Source organism: Molothrus aeneus, chromosome 10, assembly GCF_037042795.1.
Source record: "Molothrus aeneus isolate 106 chromosome 10, BPBGC_Maene_1.0, whole genome shotgun sequence".
NCBI lineage: Eukaryota > Metazoa > Chordata > Aves > Passeriformes > Icteridae > Molothrus > Molothrus aeneus.
In genome coordinates this window covers 10872823-10898966 of record NC_089655.1, presented here as the reverse complement: position 1 = coordinate 10898966, position 26144 = coordinate 10872823, and the positions used below count along the sequence as shown (strand labels likewise).

At 39.1% G+C, this 26144-nt stretch overlaps 1 protein-coding gene across 1 annotated transcript in view; it reads right to left on the bottom strand.

Moving 5' to 3' along the window:
• RASA2 (RAS p21 protein activator 2) overlaps positions 1-25797 on the bottom strand; it is a 45234-nt gene extending 19437 nt beyond the window's left edge. Inside the window, exons 1-7 of the mRNA XM_066556756.1 lie at positions 25730-25797; positions 19524-19629; positions 14210-14313; positions 13089-13183; positions 9062-9138; positions 2356-2439; positions 475-547 (exon numbers count right to left, since the gene is read on the bottom strand). Of these exons, the coding sequence (XP_066412853.1) occupies positions 475-547; positions 2356-2439; positions 9062-9138; positions 13089-13183; positions 14210-14313; positions 19524-19629; positions 25730-25790 (600 nt within the window). The 5' untranslated portion in view covers positions 25791-25797. The remainder of the gene's footprint in view (positions 1-474; positions 548-2355; positions 2440-9061; positions 9139-13088; positions 13184-14209; positions 14314-19523; positions 19630-25729) is intronic.
• Positions 25798-26144: the final 347 nt, after the last annotated feature.

The following is a 26144-nucleotide window of genomic DNA, read 5'->3' as shown; positions in this document are numbered from 1 at the left end:
TCAGATAACTCATGTAGAATTGAAATCAACTCCTAAATAACAACAAAGTTAACTTTTTAAAATAAAATAAACTTTTTGGGTATAATTACTATATTACTTTATTAAATAAATAAGTTTTTCGGGTTTTTTAGGTCAAGCTTGAAAATATTTAAACAGAAGTCCATGGGATAGGCTAAAGTTATCTCAGAACTCCAGATGGCAACAGATGGTATATAAAGTGATTCAAGATAGGGATTACCTTCATATATGTGCTTGTGAGAAAGTAACTTCTCACACAGCAATTGGAGGAGAATGCTATTGTCTGGCAGACAGAAATTTAACTATGTCATCCACTTACATTTGAGAGGCCAGTTAAAGCTCTTCAATTTGCCTGGAGAGAGCTTTCTGCATTAGGTATTGCTATGCAGCTTGCTTAAAAATATCTGAAGGGTTGCACAGAACAGATAAACAGGAAGAACACACACAAAAAGTTACCTCAAAATAAAATGTTTCATTAAACTGCGGATTGCTTGTTTTCTTCTTAACTTTGGTCTTCTTTTGGTCATTCCTGTTCCAATGTGGTAAAATTTTTACCATAGACAACTTAAACACACAATTATAAAGACATTCTATTGTCAAGAAGGACCCATGCATTTAAGTTAAAATATTTTTTGTTATTCTACAATTCACTTTGATCAATGAAGAAAATCTTAAAATGAAATTAATTCATCTTCACAATAGTGTTTAAAGAGCTAAAATTTTAAATGTTTTATCTAGCTAGCCGTGCATCTATCCAACCCAAAGGTCGTATTTAATTTCACAAACAGGTAAAACTTACATATATTAATTAAAATACATGAACAATTTCTAATGCATTTAAAATTTAAATTTCTTTACCACTGCCTGAAGGTAATGAGCACACTTCCTTGTCTTGCTCAACTGCAGTTTCTGTTTTTCCCACCCTCTTTTGCTGGTGAAATATCCACTACTTCTTTACAGACAGGGGCTTACACCCAAGACACTGAAGGTTTTCTTTGAAAACAACTGCTGCTCATGTAAGATATGAAGCAGCACAGGGTCAAACAAAACAACTGCCCCCATTTCCTTGTGTGTTGATTTTGGTTTGGTTTTTTTTTTTTAATTTTACAAGTTTTATAAAGGAATACAGTTTTATTTATTTAGCAAAGGGCTGTGGTAGTATAAAATGGCTTTCCAAAATAAAGAAATATAAAATACATGAGAAAACAGACAAGGGAGAAGAAAAACTGCCCTAAGTATCAACTACCTCTTTTCAGGCACTGGACATATAAATATTCCAGTCATGGTACATGAGTCACACATGCATAAGATTGGAAAATCTCAACCAGGAATTCCTGTCAGATTTGCACATTTATTCCCATACTACCAGGGTAAATCTTTTGTGGGACCAACATTCTCCCACTTCCATCCACACACAGGACTCAAACAGAAAACGTCTGTCAGTTTACCTTCTTTGCCATTTATCCCCATGATTCCTAAGTATAATGGGTGAGCCTCCCTAGTCCTCTTAGGAAAAACCCACACAAACAAAGCAAACAAAAAACCCCCCAAGCCAAACCTAAAAAATGTGATTGTTTATTACCTAGGAGAAAAAAAATGCTCCATGCAGAGCTTACTCAGGGACAATCCTTCCAAAGTCTTTAAGCCAAGCAAGCCTGGTACAACACATCCTGGCACTGTGCTCACAAAGGCAATTCCTCAGCACAGGAGAAAGGAAAGGGTCTGATGTGGCAAAAATGAAGCAACTGAAACTTATCCTCCTTATTGGGCAGGGACTTGCACATAGTGAATGTGTGGGATGGGGGATTTTTCTTAAATGAAAAAACCCAGGAGTTATTGAGGATTACTGGTCCCAAACAAGGGGATATTTGAACTGTGTGGACATTGAACACAGCATCCTGAAGGTGTTCCAGAACCTCTCCTCCCTCATCTCCTCCCAATTACTACACATCTGCTGTAAAGAAACCCACACATCAGGGAAAACAGAGAAGAGAGGAAGGTGAGGGAGCCACTGACTGCATCGCAACATACAGGAATTTCACAAATTAACAGGAAGCACAGTGCAGAAATCCAATACAAAACAGAAAAAAAAAAGAAAGAACTGAGTCATAAGTGGCTCTTGACTAGTGCAAACAATTCAGACAGACCAAACACCATCCCAGTCTGGAGCATATGGCAGGGAAGGGAGAGAACAGTATCCATGGAGATGTGATGTACGCATGAGAGCACTGGAAGATTTTTCTGTGTTTTAAAGATTTTGCTTAAAACCTAGGACTTTCTTTTCCAATTCAACATCACAGCATTTTTAGATTTATTCATTGTATATTAAAATGTTACCTGGAAGGCCCCACGAGAGAGACTGTTGCATAAGGATCACAATTCTGTCCGTTTATAAGAGGTAACCCATGGCACTCCTTTATGCTACAAGGAAAAGGCAAACAACAGATCAGTGAAGCAATTATTTGGCTTAAAAAAATAAAATCCAAACAATGCTTGCTTTTTGAAAACTTTTTGTCCTGCTGCATAACACACAGATATAGCAATACAATGATCCAACATGCTGCATGTACTTGAAGAAGATCTCTAGATGGTAACACAAAATAATACTCAAGTATATAGTCATATTGGGAGGCTCTCTGAGAACAAAACTCCTGGAATTGCTTTGATAAAGACACTCCAGTATCACACATGAATGACAAAATCCTAAGTAAAATGAACTGCTATATGTTAGGAAAAGTTGCAGATTTCATTAACTCAAATTTGAAAAGCTATCTGGCCTCAACCAATGGCAGCAACTATATCTGGAAGGCATTGAAATAGATTGAAATATTTAATTTTGAATAAATTACATTCTGAGTTATGCTAAGAAATGCAAAGTCAAATCCTGAAATGATATTTAAAATTAAACATCTGAAACTATTATAGTATATAGTTCTAGCTCTATCTTTGAAATAGTGCCCAAGGTTTATTTTCAATCTTTTTTCACAATAGTCCATGTTCAGGGTTAAATTACCATCAAGGTTAAATGACCCTTTTAAAAATTCTGTTTGCTTCTGTAATTCATACAGTAAGTGGTAAACTGGTGTTTAACAGGTAACCCAGGCACACTGTTCATCAGCCCTGATGCAAAAGGGAGAGGATGGTTGTCAATTAATGCTCGTGGAGACAGAGAAACCTTTTCTGGACCTTTTCCAAAGTCTTGCAATCTTTGAATCACCACAGCAGCAACACAGAGCTGGATCAGCAAGCTGCCTAACCTTCAGATGCTGCTCACATATGAGCATTAACTAAAAAAAGCTGGAATAACAGAAGTGAAGCAGAAGAGTTTGTAAATTCATAGCAGAAACGAGACTTTTTAGCAAAATGATGCTCTAATGTAACACATACAAACTACATGTTGTATGGTTACATTAGAGCAAAATGATGCTCTAATGTAACCATACAACATGTAGTTTAAGTCCAAAAACATTCTGCAGATTACAAAATTTCCTAAGATTTGAATGTTATATTCATGTTCTCTTTAAAATAATGTATTTTTAGCTGTATTGCAAGAATTTAACTAAATTAAAGCAAGAAAATTTCAATTGTCATAATTTGCTAGTTTGACTAAAATCCAAAATCTAGGCAACTTGAGGAGAAAACTTTAAATTCACATGAACAATTAAGTAAATGTTCTAATATCATAATGTGTAATAATAAGTTGTGTAGATCCAGTGGAAGTTATGTAACTGCCCACATTTTAAAATAACTGCTTTATGTACTGTAGAAAAATGTTGTTAAAAAGAATAACAGGAGCTGCAAATTCAAATACAAGAGTGGAAACAACAGACACTAACACTCCTGTGCTGCCTCCAAACTCCACCCTCTTTGGAGTATGCACAATTATAAACCAGATGGTATTTCCCCCCCGCAAAAGTCCCTTTGTCTTAGCCAGTTCAGGGAACATTTAGTGCTGAACCACTGCACAATCATTTGTTATTTTTCTTCCAGTTATCAAGCACGTGGCCTTCAGCATTTCAATAATTTTTGAATCACAATGAACGCTACAGTGATTTCAAACCCACCATTTAAATGGGTTCTTGAAACATCCAGTTGTTTCATAAGCATTCATTGATTCCTCCTCCAACACATAAGTGGTCCAGAAGAGTGGCAACAAAATTAAACTGTCTAGACTTTTCAGTCATTTGGGGTATCTGATCTGAGGCAGGACTCTATTCTTTCAGACTGATGGGCATCCTGTAGCATACAACACCCTCTGCAGCTCCTCAGGCTTTGTAGTTTCAGGTGGGAGTGCTGAGTGTACCTAGAAATCAGCTGCAGTTTGAACCTGATAGGAAATTCATAGCAGATGGATCAGCCAACCTTATCTGAAGAGAATTCAGCTGTTTTAACAAGAATTTCTCTTCTTACAGTCTTTGACATGATCACCAAGCTCCTGGATTTCTCTAGCAAACAGACATGAGTCTGTGGGACTTTCAGTTACACAGCCTGTTCTGTTCTCTTGACCACAACATACACAAACTAAAGAAAGGCTTGTTTGTGATTTCCTGCAAATTGAAAAACATTTTACTGACAACTTCACAGCCTTGCAGCAGAACTGAAATCTCTGATTCATCATATGGATCTGTCACTTCAAGTTGATTTCATGCTCCAGCTGGTCTCCCTGTGGAGGCAGCTCTAGCACTCCATTCCCACCTCCTGTCCAAACCCCAGCTCTGCTGCCAGCAAGTACAGCCTGCCCAGTTTATCAGACAGCCTGTTCTGGTCCAACACCTCCCCTGACCATCAACTCCTAATATCCCCAAATCTCTCTCTTCTTCCAAATTTACCTGACCTCCTCCCCTTCCATCTCTCACTCCAAGTTAGCCAGTCAGATCCACCCCTTCAGTCTGCAGGTACAGCCTGGAGTCTGCTTCAAACACATATGTGACAGCACAGCCAAGTCAGCTGAACTGCTGCTTCTGTTTACCACCCTCACAGGAAGCTTTTAACCTAAAAGCCAGTTGTCAGTTTGGCAAACTGAATCACCCTGTTCATGCAGGAGCCCTCCCAGGCTCCAAAGGCAAGCAGCCATTAGGGATAGGAAGCCATTAAATCAACTCAGCACTACCGAGCTGGATTGTTCCTCCCCAGGGACTGAGCACACTGCACTGAATCATTACTGATACTTTTAAGCTACTAAACAAACAGCCTCCAGTAAACATGTTTAAAAATCCTGAAGATGTTTGAAGTGGCTAAACTGGAGTAGACTTAACAGAAATGGAAAAGTTGGAATGAAAATGAATGGAACGAAAAAACCTCACTCAGTTTGCTAGTCAGCAAATTTCACAGGAATGCTGCCTTTCCTCAAAGAATCAGGCAAAGTGCTGCAACTGCAGTCTCCTTTAAAAGGAAAACAACAACCAAGAAATCCCAGCAACACCACCAACAAAATGCCAGACATTTTGACCAATCAAAAACCAAAATAACATTAAATATACACTCCTATTCTGGCAACCATAATAAATACATTTCTAACACACAGTAAAAATATTTCAGATTTGAAAAGTCATTTCATCTACCTAGCTAGGCAGCTGTTATTCAAAAGGCATAAATGCATGGAGTTTGAAGTAGCAGACAGGAACTTAGAAGCCTTTTATTTTATATTTTAGACTTCTATATCCTTATGTGCCGTCTAAGCAACAGGTAACAGAACTTTGGTTCTTTTCCCCAACTGCTGCCCTGTTCCAGTAGAGTGTAAGGTATGATTCAGTTTTCATTAATTCTCATCTCAGAAGTTTGTTGTGCAAGAGGAGTTTCATACAGGAAATGAGAGCCTTTCAGATATAACTGGCATATATTCAGCTTAAAAGATGAAAGTAAGTTCTTAAAAAGACCCAGCCCACAATAAACCCCCTCAATGGCTGACTCTACCTCCACCATTCAAATCAACTGAAGTTCTCCACAGGCAGACACTCCCTAACTGCAGCCATTAATATCTGTAGGTAAACTTCATTTATGACTGCTGTGTTTGCTAGAACAACTTCATGCGAGCAGACAAAGTATAAACAGGACAGTAACAAACTGACAGGTCAATCTGAGAGAGCATGGTATGTAATTCATTTAGAAAGGTATGTGCAGGGAAGTCAAAATCTGGCTGTAATAAACCATTTCTGGGCTTTGAAGTATTCACCCTGTAAATACACAAAACCTTCTTTCAGAGCTGAAGGGCTGTTGATCTCAGAGAAGGCAGGTGCCACCACTCAACTGCCTAATTTGCCAAGAAACTGTTTAAGCATCATCTATTTCAGCAGCAGCAAATGTGCAAACAATGGCCATGCAAACCTCTTCTTAGGGACTCCCAGCAAGAGCTGCAAGCATGTATTTGTGAAATGTGCTACTATACACACCATTGTGGTTTCAAAAGAAAACCAACCCCTGCGTCAGCAGGTAATCTCTTGCACTTTTCCTCCCCCTCATTCACACATTAGAAAAGGAAGCAATTCGTATCAGAGACAAAACAAAGCTTTAATTCACAATCTGTGAGTGTATCTGCATGAAACTTAACAGCAAGTTTGCAATTAATACAAAAATCATGTGTAAAATCGGGGCTTAGCCTGCTCTACATGAGCTCTAAGACAGTCCTTCACCAAAGGAAGATTAGCTATGCTTTATGACAAGAAAAACAACTAGAGTTGAGTTTTTAAATCAACCCTCATCATAAAACTCATCTAGAAGACCAGCAGAAAAAGCTTCTACAGCCATGTTTACAGACCCAAGTCAACAGGAATCCATTGCCTAGCCAGTCATGGTTTTGGTTTAGCCACAAGGTGACAGGGGACTCCAGGTAATGCTCAGAATCAGAGTCTTTTAATTACTTGCTATTGTGTGTGCACTTAATACCACGTTTAATCTTGTGTAATGAAAGCTGGAGCTACTACTTGTCATCTTTGTAGAATTTCTGGACTCTCAGGGAATATACAGTGGAAATCCATTAGCAAATTAACTATGCACAGAAGCCAGCACAAGTATCTAGCATTCTCCTATCCTAGAAAAAAAAATAACTGGTGAAGGTTTAAAAGCATCTCATTTTCATTGCATTGAGACACCATTAATTTGAACATGAAGTAAAATATTCCTCCTGAAAGGCAAGTATTACAGCCTGCATATCAAGAATTATTTTTTCAGTGATTTTTTTTCCTTTGGCCATTATTTTCCAGTTTAGAACATATAAAGAAGTGTCAGAAACAGACACATAAATACATTTGTGCCCACTCCTTGTCTCTCTTTATCATGGTTCTGCTCCTTTCTTTCAGCTTTGTTAAAGGACCTACTAGTTCAATGTCTTCTCAGGGCCTGGTGACTAGCAAAAAACATAGCAGGAAGTGCATCACTTACTAATTACCATGGGAAATTTACAGGACAAGCAGGGTTTTAAAGAGTTTAATTTTCTCTTTAATACTCCCACATCTATTTTCTGTAAGTTCCTCATGCTTTAACGTCAAATGCATCTCAACAACATCCTCACATCCATTTCTATAATACCACATTCAGTGAGAGATTTCTTATTTCACATACCCTCACGAGTAGATGCAAAATATATTAATGTACTATGTATTAGTAATACAGTACATTATTTCCAGGGCAGCAGCATGTGTGGTACAATTCTACTGAACATTTTGAGTTTAAGGAACTCCAGTGCATTTCCTAACCTCAGCCAACTGCACTGATGTAACACAGCAGCGTCTAACGCACAATCCTCTCCCACATGGCAGTGAGTGGGCAAGTGCTGCAACCAAAAGAGAACCCTGGCTTCCTTTTGATCAATTATCTCCGTCACAAAGAGATCCTAAGAGAGGGCACAGTGAGTAAACCACTTCCTACTCAAAACTGCAACTTGCAACAGTAACTTTCTAATGCAACTTTTCTTCATCATATGAAAAATCCAGGCAGGTTTTTAAAATAAAAAACCCACAACACTAACATGAACATATAAAAATATAACATTTTCTGAAAATTAAAAAAGTTGGGAATAAAACAGAAAGTCATAAAGCTCCAGCCAGCTTTTGGTGGTGAACAGTCAGTCCATGGGGAAAAGTTGTTCTAATTCTGCTTTGTGCTGCAAGTGCGATACAAATAGAAGAGCAGCAGGACTCCCAATGAACCATGCTGCTACCCCACTATAAAAGCAGATACATTCCAAATTATCTTTAAGTAATAAAGATACCTTGATGTTCAGCAGGTTCCCTCTTACCTGAATGATGAGCCTAAGCCATTAAAGCATCACCAGTTTCACCAGCTTAGCTCTACCACAGAATAGCTTCCCGCTCATAATGAGCTAAAGAACAGCAAACAGACCACTCTGCTGGGTCCTGCTCCAACTCAACTACTCATCTGGGTCTAGAGAGCTGGCTAAGACAAGAACATCTTCTTAACTTCATAATGAAAATTACATTAGCTAATATACCAAAAATTTACTGTTTCTATGATGCTCTTTGGTATGCTGTAGCATTTTTACACTTCAGAGCTAAAATTAAGTTTGGTAGTGAAATCTCCTCAAGTTGCTGAAATGTGGGAAACATGCTGTTCCAGAACCACAACTCCTGTACTTTGTTTTTCTGTAAGAATTTCTTATCATGGTTAACTGGAAGAAAATAATTCTGAAGCAAAACTAGAAATAAATTTTACCATACCAACCTCCAAAAAATACCACCAGCAGCAGTAATTCAGTCAGTAACAGCTGTACTGCAAGTTCTGGCTGTCAGCTGCACTGCTCATTCCTACCCTTCTCACCACACCAAATTCAACTGGAATTCCAAGACACTAATCCTAGCAGTCCCAATAAAAGTGAGGGCTTTGGTAGCAGAGATGAGCAGCTGTGAAAAACTTCTGCTGGAGTTCCCTAGACATACACTCATCTCCTCATAAGGCAGATTCCAAGGAAAGTCCCATAAAAATAAAAATGCTATGGTACTAAGATGTGCAGACATCCAGTATCAGCAATGACAAATCCCATATATTGTAACAAACAACCAAATATTAAAGGATTGATATATTTCCTTACTGTACTACTAGTTGCTGGCACACAGATCCATTGTCTGTTATCAGTTCATTCAGTTTTAATTCAAGGTGAACTTTTCCCTGAAAAAAAAACAGGAGAGAAACACAAGTAGTTTTAAAAGCATTTATTTTAAAAGTAGGAATTAGAACAATAATATAGTTTACAGTTAGAAGTTATTTAAAGTAATTCCAATATTACCACTTGAAGAAAATACCTCATCTGTAGCACATATCCTGCAAGTAGAGCATGATGGATGCACCTGAACTTTGAGACAATGCTATAGAGAAGCACTGTCTCATCTGCAGACAGCACAAGAACCAGTCAAGCCTCTACAGATTTAACATACACAAGTATTTCTTCCACCTTTACCAAGCAATTACCAAGAGTAAGAGTCTCAGCTATTTTGTCCCAAGCATGGGATGAAGCCTTGCACAGACATGAATTTCTGAACACTCCAGGAGAAAGTTCTAAAATGACCTTGGACTCTGAAGGCAGGTAGGTATGCCTAGAGAATTAGAATAGCATGGAATAGCCATAACCAGCAGCACTTAATATCCACAGTGAAATCCTGTCCATCCCACCAGACTGAAGATAATTTAGAAATGTACCGTGCACCCCAGGGCAGTTTTCAACTATCTCAGGAAAACTGCTGATGTACTGAAGGAACAGTAAACACAACCAGAAGAGAGGAAAAGGTGGCAATAATTGCTAAACCCAGCTTCCTCCTTTTCTTTTCCTGATATGGCAGGATGTATTCAAAAAAAAGAATCCATAAATTATGGAACAGCATGGATTAACTTCAGAAACCAGCAAGGGCCAACCTACTGTACCTCTCAATAAAAGGCTCCATAACTTTAAACTATGATATGCAACTTTTTGGGGATGATCAAAATTTACTACTTAAATCTTGCTCCAAACAGCTACTGCCTGAACAATACCTGCTACTCCTTTGGGTACCTGGCTGATCATGCTGGCTTTTACATCTAAGATAGGCACACACTGCCAGAGTCTCTCCTCTAACAATGTTCTCCTTGGTATCCTCAGACTTTGACTATTTGCTACATGGAACATCAGATTTGGTCTGTTCACAATCAAAATTCCTAGGGAGGGTTTCTGGAAGGTGATTTGCAAGAGCGGCAAAGGAAGCAAGTCATAATCTGAACTACAGCTTTGCCTTTCTGCTAAAATGGAAGTAAAACCCTTAGCTGACCTTGCACACATTTCTATAGCAGTTATGTTTTGACATAGAACTGCAATGTTGTTATTGTAAATCCCCTGGGGCAAAGGCTGTGTTTCCCTCTCTGTTCGTCACATGGGAGGAGAAATGAAGCTTCTTTTACAAGGCAGTTCCCAACCTAACTGCTTTGGGATGCCTGCCAGGTGTTTTGCAAACTGGGACTACAGGGACAGGAACACAGGTACATTAAGAAAGTATTTGTCAAGCAGAGAAACTCCATTACAAAAACAGATTTACAGGATAAAAACAGGATACCAAGAAGCATGCCAACAGCCTTACAAGGCAAAGTTTTTGAATGACAAATGAAAAGACAACCATTATTAACATTTATTTAAATAACTGACTTCACTTGTTTTAGAAAACACATGCTGGGAATGGCCTAAACATCTTCCTTTTGCTTTTAAAACCAAAACCCACAAATTGTGTTTTACACTTAACAGTAGGAGTAAAACAGCACTGCTCCTGAGAACTACCTGTGGATGCAGTTTGCTCCCAGCTCAGTGCCATGATGACTACAGTAACATGGCTCTAAGAAAATATTTCCCCAACATGCATGGAGAGTTTTAGAACATTTTTGTCATTTTGTTTGTTGAGAGCAGTGTGATGGTTTCCTCAAGTTGCTGATCTGCAGATCTTTATCAGAACTTCTGACATAATATGCAACTGGGCTTTAAATGTGGCTGTACAGAAGGCTGGTTTATTTACTTAGTATTCTCACATTTGCATTTATCTTTCAGGAACTAGTGGAGAAAGGACAAAGTTTCAAGAAAACAAGATTAATATGAACTCATAATACTGTGAATAGCAGCAAAACAAAAACCAGCTAATATCAAAACACAGAGCAGCTGCTTTCTAAAAGTCTCACCACTAACATTCCTGGTGTACAGGCTGCTAATTATACCAAAGTTAACCTGTGAAGAATAGATGTATATAAAAAGTACACTTTTCTCGAAAAAAATGCAGATGTATAGAAAACCCCCAAAACAATCCCAACTAAGCAACTGCAATGTGGAGTCCTGTGCATATCCATGGAACACAAAATACTTTTCTGCTATTCTATTGCATTGCACACATCATAAATTTTTGAGGGAATCAGAGGAAAAAAAATCAACTACATGTATAGTGCCATGAGGAAAAGAAAACAACTTTTTTTTCCCTCCAAACTGATTTACCTTTATCAATATTTCATGCACTTTTTCTGCACATGTACAATATAAAAGTCCACTACTTTCAGCCATGTCCAGCCAACAACCACGGACATCTCAGAATATATTTCAGTACTGTAAAGCACATCCAAACCAACAAGATTCAGCCAGATGTGGCAGATGGGAACTGGTCTCAGCTACGCCCTGAAGACTTTTATGGAAAAAAAACAGGACAGGAGAAACCTACCCAAATGCCTTGACTCAAGTAAAGATAAATATGAGGAGCATACACCTAAGCAGAAAAGGTCATCTCTTAATGGAAGTGTAATGCAGGACAGTGCTTTGCATGGCACAGTCATAAAAAAGTAAGAGTTTACATTCTGCTGTGAGTCACAAAGCCAAGGAAAACTATAAACTTTTTATTTCCAATATGTAAGAAATCACTAAATTCTATTAATGGAATATTCTAATTGAATTTTCACATACTCATGTAGTGTTATGACAAAAATTAATACCTTCTCAATACATTTTTATGACAGAAAAAACAGCAAGCATGATGATGTTTAAGTCAAAGTCAAAGTGGAAACTACCTTTCAGTTTGTATCTGGAAAGGGCTTTCTAGAATTTTCAGAGTTATTAAAGGATTCAAAGAAGACACTGTGTAGCTGGACTAGATGATCTCTAGGTCCCTTCCAAATGAACCTTTCTATTCCATTTGATCATAATTGAAAGAGGACTGATTTTCAACAGAGAAGAGGAAGTGGTATTCAGATGTTTTGAAAATCTCTCTTCACGTAAAGCAACCACATGCCCTCCTATACCCAAGAGCTGCAGGCTAAACTTGTGACACATAAATGAATCATCAGTGGAAATAACAAGAGAATTCTGTGCACATTCAGATCTCTAAAAGTAGCCAGGATTCTCCCTACCCAAAGGGACTTTCAGGTTACTAAAAAAATACAAACACCGTCAAGTCTAAGACTTTTGCCCTCAGGCAAATCTGGAAAAAACCCCTATTAAAATCTACTCGTTTTTCACAGCAAAAGGCTAAGAGATTCTCAAGAATTCTGTTTTGTTCTTGAAACCAAAAAGAGAATTGCCACAACTTCTAGAGCCATCTCACTTTTAACTATTCCTAGAACAATCCTGTTTGAAGAACTGGAACCACAGGCTGAAATAAAACTGTGAAGTGTAAGTTGTTTGATACTGAATGCAGAAAGTGTTTCAGGTTAAGATACATGAACACAGCACAAGTGCATCCAAGTGTTAGTACATTAGTTTTGAAGACTAACCATTTTAATGTCATTATTTCAGTTAACACCAAAAATTACCAAAAAAAGGTATTCAAGAGTTTTAGGATCCATTCATGTGCCTCAAGTACATGACCCCTCTCACAAGCATTCCAGACATCAAAATACTGTTATGACATTTCCCAAACAGTTGCTTCATGTTTTCTGCCAGTTTTAAGTACCTTGAGGAATAATACCAGCTTAGGTGTAGAGTGCATTATTCTCTAACCAAACTGAAGACACAACTGCCTCACAAGAAATACAGATACTAAACCTTATCTCCTACAGCTCGATGGAATCTTCTACCATGATGTCCTTATCTGTACTTAACTTTCAAAATGTAAATGTGCAATAGTTACCTGAACCTCTGAATTAGAATCAACAGGTTGAAGCATAAACCAGTTCTCTTTTCCTGTGTAGTTGCATAAATCTTCTTTTTTGATTGACACCTTTCCTGAGAGAGGGTGGCAGGGGGGAGAGAAGCATAAATATTACCTTCATCTGAATAGAACAACTATTTAATTATGTTTGAAATTTGTTTTTTTTTCTAAACTCTTTTAAGTTTTTCTTTAAATTTATGATGCTATATGAAGAACATAAAACAAGGAATGTTATGGGTAAGTAAAGCAGAAAATAGTTTGCATAAAGCCTGATGACATTAATTATTATTTGTTATCCTGGATATTACCAATAGGAAGGTAAAATAAAGAACACACTTGAGGCTGGAAATAACATAATAGATTTGGGAGAACAAAACCGGTGTTCAAGAATGCTTAAACAGGAAACTGAAGTAGATGCCTTTTACTCTTCTGATTGCTATTTGGAAAGCTGTTATTATATCAAATTATCTGACATCCTGGTGCAAATTATTTCCTTCCTCAATTCAAGTAAAGCAAAGGCTTGTTCCACTGCAGACTATTAGAGTTTTGTAGCAACTGTATCCAAAAAGCAGCTGCAACAAAATCATTACGCAGTGGTGAAAGAAACAGAAATCTGCCTCCTGTGATTTTTCACTTAAGCTACACAAGTTCCTGCCAAATGCTTTGTAAGTCACTAAGTTACAGGTTGCACTGACAAGGAAAAAAATTATCTATAAATGATTTTAAGAATTATTCCACAATTGCAATTATTATGGAATGATTCCACAATTTATTCTTTAAATATCTGTAAGTACTGACAATTATTCACACATATTCCAATGAAGTAAAAGTGGAGAATAAAGAATTTTAAAAAATGTATTCAGACCACAATAAGACTATAAAATGTCCTACTAGCCTGAAAAACAAAACATATTTTAGTATAATAGAATGAAGCAAGGAAACAAAATCCTAATTTTTGAACTTTAAAGGAACACTTAAGTGCACTATACACAGTTTTGAAAGATGCTTCACCAATAATTGTATCCTTAATTCTACAGATAATGCTACTGAAAATAACCAAGTGCTCTGCAAGATGCAGACAGCACCTCACAGACACTTACCTATACGCAGGTCCTTTTGTAAAACACTTTTATCATAAATGTAGAAGGACAACCACTGGAATGTTCTTGGAATCTCAAAGTAAAACTCCTCTCCAAAATAAGGACTGAAAAGAAGGATTTGAAGTTAAAATAGAGAAACTCTTTATGCAATTTATATAGAACATGAACATCAAAAAAAAAAAGCATTTTACTGCTGCCCCAGCCCATGGCCCTCAGCACTAGACTGAGCTGTCATCAAAGGTGCCCAAAACCATTTCAATACAAGAGCACACAGTAATATGGCAATGTCTTCTGTTTGTTTAATCAAAGGTAAGAATCAGAGCACACAGAGAATGGTGTCTCCTCTGCAATTTCAATTCTATTTTTCCGTCTTGAAATTATTCTAGCTGGTTCTCTAGACTTCCTGAGACATGCACAAGTTTTGTTTCATTTTGATATTCAGTACATAATTAAACTACATTTAATCTTAATATATTTTAAACTTATTGATTACTTAAGTAACTGACATTTGTTTAGCTCTGACGTCCACGTCAAAACTGCTGCTCTAAGATTCAGACCTGTAAGAAGTTATCACTAGACACTGTAAGATAGAACAGTGAAAAAGAGAAGCATTAATCTCAAAAACACAAGATCTCCTCACACCAAAACGATCCCCACATTTCTCCATCTAAAGCAGTCCAATATCATGTTTGCAGTTCACCCTATTTAACTGCCATATGCACAGCCCTCTACAGAAAAAGACTCTGGGTTCCTCTATGCTATATATATATATATATATAAAATACCTATTTCATACAATGTGTTGGTATCTTCACTCCCAGAACTGGTACCCTCATTAAAGTTAAGGAGTACTTATTGATGTAATCAGAGCCAGCAGCCAGAAAATTGTATTTCAAGACTGAACAAAACCACAATGTTGTTTGTGTTACTGCAAGTGATGAATTCCGAAAGTCAAGCAGATCCACAGAAAAACCCTGCTATTCTAGAACTGGGCTTTTAAAATAGTTTCAGTTACAATGTATTAATATCACCAGGGAAAGATGTTCATGAAAGTACTTTTATGCAGAAAAGTACTGTGATATCAGTTATACCAAGTCTTAGGGTTTTTTCTGACCCTATTGCTATAGTACTTTCTTAAACTAATAAAAATATGACAAATATTGATTGGAACAAGCAGTTCATGTTATTACCTACCCAAAGGATACCAGGAAGAACAGGCCACCATTCCTTCTCTTTTCCCTCCAAAATAATCATGGAAAAAGACCACCCCATGCTTAAGGACAATGGCTTATTAAATAAATTAAAAAGAGCTGATAACTAACTTGAAAAGTGGGAAAGAACACATATAAAAGAATCGAGTATTTCTAATGTCTCGAATAGATTTTTAGAAACAAGAACTTTAAGGGCAGGAATTCATTATAAGGAATTCCACAAGTAAAAATGTTCGTTTTGTTAAAACACAGACCTTCTACCACAGGCTTCAAAGCAGACAAATCAGTATTAGCCTTTGGACTACACTGAGAAATAATTTAAGAATTCTCAGTTGAAAAATTCAGCTGTGGTTTTTTTCAGCTCCCCTCTTTTTTTTAGAATTTCAAAGCCAACAAACTCTGCTTTGATTACAAGGGCTGGGTTCTTCTTGTCAGCACCATGACTGAAGGTTTAAACTCACGAGCATTACCTTTAGCAGCAGTGCAGCCCTAAAGAGCCTCAGCTTCCTTATTACCATCACTGCTCATTTTAATTGTATTGACACAATAAGTCAGACCAAAACCAAGGATGAAACAAAGGCTTATTTTAAACTTAGGTCAAGTCCATGGTCTGCTTCCTCCTCGCAGCTATACAAATAAAGTTGCAGCAGTACAAACAAAGAGATGCTGCAGCACAAAGAGTGAACAGTGGGGGAATGAGCTGGCACTCGTGTCAGGGGAAACTGCTCCAGCTCAGCATCAGACAGATATCCTGAGGGAACAGCAGACTCCAGTGCACACCAACAAGTGCCAAGGGTTTAATACCTACTCTGGATGGACCTATGGTACTCTATGCTTCCAATTATAATTAGGCTGGGATGGAGACTATAAGCAGAGACCTCCAAAAATCTATTTAGCACCTTTATCTTGCACCTAAGAGAGCAAACTTTGCAGCTGCCCACATCCCCCAGCCCCCAAAGGATGAACAGCCATTAACTCTATTATTATTATTATTATTATTATTATTTTGACCTCAACACTACATTAAGTCTCAGATTCAGCAAGAAAGAACAAGCCAAAAACAGGAGCACAAATAGAAGGTAATACATTCTTTTACTCATGTTCATACATTTTTCATTATCTAAATTAACAGAGGTTATCAGTTGTTGATTCATAAGCAAAGTACAAGGCAGAGAAAATTTAAGGTAAAGAATACAATGTATTAGTAAAGAAATTCTTATGCAGGTACAGAATAGGTTGGCAGGGTACAACAGTTTACACCAATGAAGAATAATTAAAATGGAGAACTCACTCATCCTGTTCCTCAGGGATTCAGTCAGTTTAGTACTTTCATTTGTGACTTTGATGCAAGAACTTTAAAGACTGTGATGGATACAAAATTAGAAGATAGCACTAATTCAAAGGATGACCAGACTGCCATACAGGAAGAACTGGATTACAGCAGTGCAGAAGATTAAATTTCACTGGGTAACACACTCCTCTGCTCTTCCCTTCCTTGCTGCAGTAACCTGGCAGTTCTGTGAGGACACTGATCAATGCCCCAGCCTGCCAGTTAATAAAAGCAATGGTTACATAAACTAGGAAATTCATTTCTGCCATAACCTTGCACTACCACAAAGTTAAGTGGAAAAAAGAAACTCAACTTAGTTTAAATTAAAAAAAAAAAAAAGACACACACGTACCACAATACCCCTTCCTCATATTTGACCACAGACATCTGAGGAGGCTCACAGATATTCTTTCAACTTTCCAAGGGAAAAAAAAAAAAATTCTTTCTTCAGAGCTCACAGAAATCCCACACCATGTCAGGAAATATTTCTTAAGTCATTAGCCAAAATATCCCTCTTTCACTTCAGTATTATTTCATGTTTTTTTAACTTTGGAAAGTTTGTTTTACATCTGCACTCCAACAACTCTCCCAGTGCTGGTGAAAGGCCAAACCTATTTGCACATTTAAAAGATACACTTCTTAATAGTTTTCAATCACGGTAGTCAAAACTAATTTGAATTCTAGTGATAATTACTTCCACAGACATTTAATTAGTTGATATTCACAGGACTAAAATTTAGATTAAAAATTGTATAAATTTGCAACCCATAATACAGTGACAAAAACAGACTGTGAATTATGTGTGTAAGAAAAAGCAAGCAAATAATATGAAATTCAAAGTTGCATCTATGACTAAAATGATATTGTACTACACCTCACTGAAAAGCAATTTCTAAAGTTTTCAGGTTAATAAGAGATTGAAGCTTTCATCTCCTGTCCCAGTACCTCTAGGTTAGTAGGGTTTCTAGTTTAACACAGCAATAAGAAACAAGATGTTGTCATTAAGTTTCTGGAATGAGAGTCAACCTTCCTAACTGCATACACAGCAACAATCAAGTACAGGCACCCAACTCTGGCTGCTGGTAATAGAGGATGAGTTATTTTATTACATTACTGGTTTGTAGGGAACCCTCCCCTAATTCAGAGGATGAAGGAGTCACCTATGAAGTCAGTGGAGACAGAAAGGAAAAAAGCAATTCTAAACACCAGGTTCTAACTTCTAATACAAAGCTGTCATCACCTGAAAAGTTCTGTATTTGAGGCATGTTATTTGAGACTCCTCTCTCCCCAACTGTTTTGTTAGAGTGAGATTTTTTACTTCATTTCCTCTCTCAAGTATTAATGACATTGCAATCAAATTTCAGTTAGAACTTCAATACTATTGAAATATTTTTGATGGATCTATGGTGTTTTACTTTATCAAATATTTTATTATGCAACTAATACTTCTTTCTTTGGTGATGAAAGTACATAACTTTAGTAATTTTTAAATAGAACATAATAAAAATGTCTGTGTATACTTCAAATGTAACAGATCTTGTTTCTAAGCATAGTAGTAACTTCTAGGATTTCCATTATTAACACCAAAATCAGAAAGCAAAGTCTTCCAGAGATGGGTTGGGGTCTTTTGCTCATGAAACCGTTTTCTATTTGAAGGGGAAATTTTAAGTTTCTCCTTTGTCAATACAGTCTCTTCAACATTTTTCTCTGAAGGATTACTCAGTTGATTTTGTTTTGGTAATCAATTGCAGCCTGTTAAATTCGGAAAATTTTATGGATCTAACTACAGCAGCTACAGATTACGAATATAAGCAAAATATTTGTTCCTGACTGTACATATGTGACATTTGCTTTTCATGCAGAAGCATAAGGAGGCTCTGAAATGATGTCCTGAAAAAATTAAATTCCCTATTCAAGTTTGTCATCTGAGCTGTTCCTCACCTGTAAACATTTGGAGAGAGAGCTCAAAGAATGAACACTAACAGCAAAACCACTGGAAAAAGGAATTAAGAAAACTTTCAGGAGTTTGAACAGACTGTCTGGGTTTTAAAAGCAAGGCTTAATGTCACCTCCACATAACTGAAACTGTCACTCAGACATTCTCAACAATGAACCTGCAGTGATGCTTTTTTGGGTCCTCTGTAAACTTCAGAGCTGTGAGACATGAAAGCCCTTACACTGCTGCAACTGTGCCATCCTGACTTTTTATTTGATTCTTTTAAGGCTCTAAATCAGCAGCAGAATCTACAGCCCAGGGAAGCAAAGCAAGGAATTCTGTGTAGATCCTGTTACAGTTCCCAGAACAAGAATTGCAGGAGAGAGCAAGGCCTGTTCAGGGGACACCCCACAGCACAGAAAACTCTCATACACGGCAAAGTTCCAGTTCCTTCCTTCTAGAAACAGGTTTTACCAGATACACAGTGAGCAGAATTCCACCAATACACCTCAACTGCTTGTCAGAAGAAGGAAATAACATGGGGAGCATGTATCAAGTAGATTTCTTTCCCTAGAAAACAACCTAGCAAGAAAAAGAATGTTATGCTGCCCACTGGAACAGAATAGAGTAATTGTGAAATATATTCTCGCATATTTCATTTAAAAGCTCACAAGACTCAATTTTGACTTCTTGCAACACTCTCCTGATTTACACATTGCTGTAACATCTGAGTAGCTGCCACAAGTCAGTTCTCATTTTAAAGCAGTACAAGCAAAAGCCATACACAATGGTATTGGGCAGTCTTGCTTATCATTTCCATTTAAAAATTGAGCTTACCTTAAAGACTTTTCAACTACCTGTGTACGAAAAACTTCTTCTTGGTCCAAGTTTATGGTACAGAAAAAGTCTCTCATTTTGTTGGGCACTAAGTGTTTGGCGTCATCTGTAAATAAAAAAAAATTACTGTAAATATTGCAGGGGAAAAATTACAAAATATTAGGTACAAGAATGTAACAGGTTTAGTGTGTTCAAAAAATTTACTTTTCCATTCAGCATGCATTTTGATAATCATTTTCAATTCATGAGCTTCAGGAGGGCAGAGAAGTTGCTACATCCAGCTTCCCATGGAATGAGAGTCGACAGGAAGAGACACACTCTGACTCATGAACAGCACTTCTAGCAGCACCTGCACTTTCCCTTGAAAGGTCTCATCTCTGGCTTGACCCTGCACAACTTGTTAAATCCGAGACACTCACAGCCTGAGGTCATATGGCATTAGGTCATTACACCAAGGCATGATCTGCCTGAGCTATTGTTCACTTGGTATTTTCTCTGCAAATACTTTGGCTAAAGGAAGCTGATTAATAAGAACTTGCTCATCAAATCTTTATTTCATTTTCCATGATGAACAGCAGATTGTGAATTGGCTGAGCCTTTGAAAATATATCCCTCATGAGTACTGTTCACTTTTTCCTAACTAGTAGAAGGGGAAAATAATCACCTCCTATTTCAACGTAACATGGAAAAGAATAAAAGGAAGTTTCTAATAAGAAGGAAAGATTGGCAGCACAAGAATACAAAGATTTGCTGGGTATTGAATCTAGGTCAGTGCAATTACATGCTGGACATAAGACAGATCTGTTAGGAAATGGTTCCCTCTAAACACTCCCAGCTAAAACCCGTTGAAGTTGCTCTTCCAAAATCCAAATGCTACAGACATCTGTGTTAATTTATAGCAACACCATTCTCTAGATTAAACAGAGACTTTCTGCCCAGATGTCTCCTCCCCCTTTGAATGTCTGAAGACAACAAAAAGACACTTTCCACCTTTTATTTTGCTAAAAGAAATTACAAGCTTTTCTGGCACTCTCTCCCATGAGAGACTGCTAAACAGAGCAGGTGATCTGCCCCTTTTCCACTTGGGTGTCCAAATCACAGGCAACCAGAATTGCATTAGCACCTCTCACATCCTTGCCTGCTGCTGGAAATACCTCTCCTGATGACATGTGGAATCAACTTTATCTAAACATTATCTATTTATATAAGATATTAAAAATAGGATGAAAAGTACATCTAAGTATTGAGTTTTATGTCTGAATAGCATAAGACCTTTCAGAAAGCACAGTTTGAAACTAGATTTGAAATGTCATGCATGTTTATTTTTTAAAAATGCAGATATGAAGCACAGTGAGTAAGCTTTATTCTTTATGCTGGTAAGATGTGAAATCAAAGTTCTGCTTTCTCTCTCCTCCACACTCTTTTTGTGTTAGATGGTTAATTTAGGTTAACCTATTACAGTCTTGGAGGTTAAGTCAGTAATGCCCAGCAATAGAAGGGCTGCTCTGTCTCTGAGCAGAGAATGTGACAGTTTAACAGGAACACAGACTGAACTTCAATCATGGCATTTTCCAGGTCAGGGATATGTACACTGATGGAAAGCATGAACAGACACTTAAGGAACTTCCACAGTTGAAACCTGTGCTCTTAGAAGCATCAACAAGCTTTTCATCAGCTTGGGTGCGGGAGAGGAGGAAGTATACACATTATTTTTAAACACCACACTTCATGTTGAAATATTGAGAAACGTGGTTTTAATGGCTTTAGACTCCAAAAAATGGCTAAACACCAAGTTACCCTTAAGTGAGATATTGCAGGAGAATCAAGGAAAGCATCAGATTACCACTACCTTAACTTTTTTTAAGGAGCTAATTTAATAAAACATATGACACATAAAAATCAATTCATCAGTCTGGATGTAATCCCTGGAGAGCTCCTGTACCAGAAGTTTGTAATTAAGAAACATGAATTGGATGTTTCAGCTGTTCCTGAGAACAGCTTTATTTTTTAGTTAATACTTGGCACGGTCCTATTTTCCCATAAAATATTTAAAATACAACATTATTTAATCATCACTGTAAAGGCACAGTACAGTAGACTTTGAAAGGAAGTTACAGTTATTACACTTTCATATTTTCTTAAAATGAGTAGAAATTAAATATTTATGAATAACTCACTATTTGTCTGTATACTATAGTGCAGTTTTTCAGTTTTGAAAGAAAATTTCCACCCAGAGGAATACACAAAACACAAGTTTTGATTTCAGTTGGTTCGAGCATGGTGCTAATAACACCAAGGCTGTGGGTTCAATCCCCATAGGAGCCACTCACTTAAGAGCAGAAATTGATGATTTGTAGGTAGGGTATCTTTCAACTCAGAATACTCTGTGATCTGATTTTCTAATCAGTTAAAAACCTTTATTTTGTAGCCCAAGTGTCTGGCTTTAAAGAACAAACTTTTGGGAGGAAGAGGATCCTCAATCCTGAGTTAAAAATAACCTCAGAGCACTTGTTAGGTAAAATACAGAGCATGAGATTTCACATTGTTTATAACACCTCTTAATATCTGTGACTGTGGGAGACATTTCACCCATACAGCGACCCAACTCTTCCAAGAAGCTTATTTCCTTAAAAAAAAAAAGGCTCAAGTCTTCGATTACACTGCATCTTCCTTTTTCTGAGAAACCTAAGGCTATAATGGTTGCATAAAAATCAAGTATTAACAACATCAGATATCTGCTTGAATGTTTACATTTTCTGTACATATATGTAATATCCTCTGTCAAGTAAAAGTGTTAAATTAGTGTCCATCTTCTAAATTTCTTTGTTCTGGGTCCCTGCCAAAGAACATTTATGCACACAAACTCTGGAGTATTTGCTTCACAGGATTAAAGATATTATATAGCAACAATAAATTCCACTCTAGGAGTGCAGCATAATCCAAGATAACCACACACTGTTAAAAACACGGTGCAAGTTTGAAAAGAATGCATCCTGAATTTTGTCAAATGAGCTCTAGGAGACAACAGGGACATTTTTCCAAGTGCTTCACTAATGCAGGTTTCAGCAAGCACTCCAAAAATCAAGGCAACTAAAATCACTTACTGTACTTCCGTATGGCATAAAATGAAAACAGAAGCCACAGCCTGAAACACTACACTACAAGATATGCCTAAAGCTACTTGACACCACATACCTTTGTAAAGCATTTTTGTCATTACTATGGCACATAAAATAGAGCCATCAATACAAAAGCATTGCCAAAAGGAAGAGACAATATTTACTGGATTTTTGGTGAAAACCTGCTTAAGAGTAATACTGCACTTTCCAAAATTATTACAGGGTCTTAAACAGGCAAGACCAGTTCACCTCACTTGAAAACTGGAGGCAGAAGACTGGTTGCAAACACTGACAGCCCACAAAAACAGGGTACCAGGGACTGCAAACATGTCCTTACTCAGATTCTTCACTGCTAGGTACGCAATGGCTGCTTAAGCCACCTTTAAGAACATGTCTCAATTCTAAATCTGGTGTAATGATTTGTATAACATGGCTAAATTTAGATTTTGCCACCAATTTGTGCGTTGCAAAACACAGTATAAATAACAACTTTCTGCAGATGGTGTTTTCTATACATGCAGAATTGCACAGAACTGACATTACCTCATTAAAACTAACATGCTCTCTCATGCAACACACATAAAATTAGCAAGTGTCAAATTTTAATTGCCAGCAAAGCTTGGGCACCAGAAATGTTTCTCCTTGTAAGAAACATGCCATAAGGAATTCCTTCAGACTACGAACATCAGCTTTCCAAAGTGAGGTCTGCTATTATTAATCCCTCCAGATCAAGGAGGATTACATTATTACATTTGTTTATTATTCTTCATTCAGAGGGTTTTCTCCTACAAAACACAGTATTAAAATACTAGTAAGAAGTGAAAATAACACAGTATTTGTGATGTGAAAAAGCCAAAAGAGCATCCAGGCATCAGAGGGTTCCCAAACTTCCACAGCATATTTAACTCATTGAGTTTTTAAACAGTTTTTGTTTTCTTAGAAGAAGTAAGTAGGTTTACAAAGTGATTTTCACACTGTTCCAAGACATGTCTTTTATTGCACCTGTTACTTCCACTCATTTTTCAAAGGGGTTCTTACAGGTCCATCTTCAGCAATGAACTTTTCATATATTCCCCAGGAAGAAGGTCACAGTCCTCTGTTTACTGACACTTTTGTCAGTTAACTGAACATTCAAAGTTACCATACAACCACAGGCTCAATCCATAACACATAAATGGGACAATAAAGTCTGGTTTCAACATAAGTCTCAAGACATTTTGCCTTGTTTTTTAATGTCTAGTGGAAAACTTTCATCAATATCCCAAAATGTAAAACTCACTGAATGTTGTGTAGTCCAGTGTTAACAAAACCTTACGATAAAAGACAGGAAGTAGAATAATATCAAAAAATAAGCCAGCTTCAATGATCTTTAGCAACCAAGTTCTTATGTACTCCTAGGAAGCAGGTCAGAGTCCTTCTTCCCAGGGAGTACTATGACCTGCTTCCTAGGGAATACATAAAACCTTGGTTGCTAGAGATTACTGAAGACAGATTAAGAAAGGTGGGGCTGCTCAGCCTGGAGAAGGTTGTGTGAAGACCTCACAGCAGCCTTCCAATATCTCATGGGGGAAGCCAGAGAGAGACTCTTCATCAGAAACTGCAGTGACAGAATGAGGAATTCCCATTGTTCCCATTGGAACAAAGTGAAAAAAAGGAAACTTAGGCGAAATATATGGAAGAAATTCTTTACTCTGAGTGTGATGAGGCAGTAGCACAGGTTGCTCAGGCAAGCTGTGGATGCCTCATCCCTGGAAGTGTTCAAGGCCAGTCTGGATGGAGCTCTGAGATGCAGTAGCAGAAGGTGCCCCTGCCCATGGCCACAGCACTGGAATGAGACCATATTTAAGATTCTTTCCAAACAAAACCATTTAATAACCCTATGATTCTATGAATTCATGCGTTAACCCCAAAACTAACAGTATCCTTTTTTAAAGGCTAGCTGGCCTGTATTATTTCTGTGCTAATTGCTAACAGCAGCAGATCTCAGTGTGTGTTCAGCCTTGCCTACCTCACCACGTCCCATTGCTCACACCTCAGACTGAGAGCACCTCCAGCTCCACTCCAGTCCATCTCCTGTTTTCATGACCCAGTCTTCTATTTACTGAAGACACAGCAAATACATCTAGGCTGCATGACGATATTTAAGTAAACACGACTCCACTCCTCCACCAAACCTAATCCTTCAACATGTTTTCACAACCGGTTCTCAGCCCCAGCGCCGTGCCCGAGTCAACTTGTTTCGCTTCATTCTCAAAAAAGTCCATCGGCTGCGTGAGAAAGGAAACAAGCGGGCCGCGTCCGAGCGCAATGAATGTACTCGGTACCCTCAGGAAGCCGCCGCACATCCTGTTTCTCCCGCTCGCTTTGAAGTGCTCCCCAGCCGCCCCGCACTATCTGTGCGCCTCTCCGAGCCCTCCTCCCGGCCCGGCTGACGGCTTCCCACGTTACCGAGGCTATCGGTATCGGCAGTCAGCACTTCCCAGCCACCAAAATAAGGCCACCGGCCTCTCTCTCCGCCTCCTCCCGCTCGCACACACGCTGCACAGAGGCACGGGAGGGCTGGTGACCGCTTCCAGAACAGCCCTTCACCACCAACTTCCTGCACATCGCTAATTTCGCAATTTCAGCCTGACAAACAGATTCTGATGCCCGAGGTCCCGGCGGGAGGGGGCATTTCTGTTCGCCCGCTGACTCCAGGGATCCCTCGGAGCCACGGATGCTTCCCTGGCCCTCCGGGCCTCCCCCGGCCCCGCCGCGTCCATGTATCCATCCGTCCATCCATCCGCTCACCCCCCATCCCGCCCCGGGGCGCGCACACCCCGGCCCGGCCCTCACGTGCCGCCGCTGCCGCCACAAAGCCCCTCCGCGGGGCCGCCGCAGCGCGGCCCGACCCGCACCCGGCCCGCGGCGGCCGCGGCCCCTCCGCGCCCTCCCGCTCCCGCCCCCGCCCCGCCGCCTCCAGGGCCGCCGCGCCAGTGCCCGCCCGTCTGGCCGCGGGGAGGGAGCGGCAGCAGCGGGGCCGGGTCGGGAGCGACACCTGAGCGCAGCGGCCCCGGGCGCTCGGCCCCACCGCAGCGCCGCACTTACAGATCTTCCCCCGCAGGTTCTGCAGCACCCGCACCTCGTCGCTGCCGTCTCCCGCCGCCATCGCGCCAGCGCCGCCGCCTGCGCAGTGCAGCGCCGCGGGGGAAGCGAGGGAAGGAGGGAGGGAGGGAGGGAAGGAGCGGCCCGGCCCCGCCCCGCCCCCGCTGCCCGCGGGCATCACCGGCCCGGGCGGGCGGGGGCGCGGCGCCTGCGCTAGGGCGGCTTTTCCCGCTGCGCTGTGAGGGGGCTCCGCCCGGGGTCCGCCACCCTGACCGCCCCGCCGGCCTGGGGCTGCGCTGCGCTGGGCGGCTCGGCCAGGTCCGGGGCTGGCCCTGACCGCGCCTTCCCCTGCTCTACAGTCAGGAAGACAGGACATAGCCTTAAGCTGCACCAGGGGAGCTTTATGTTAGACGTTAGG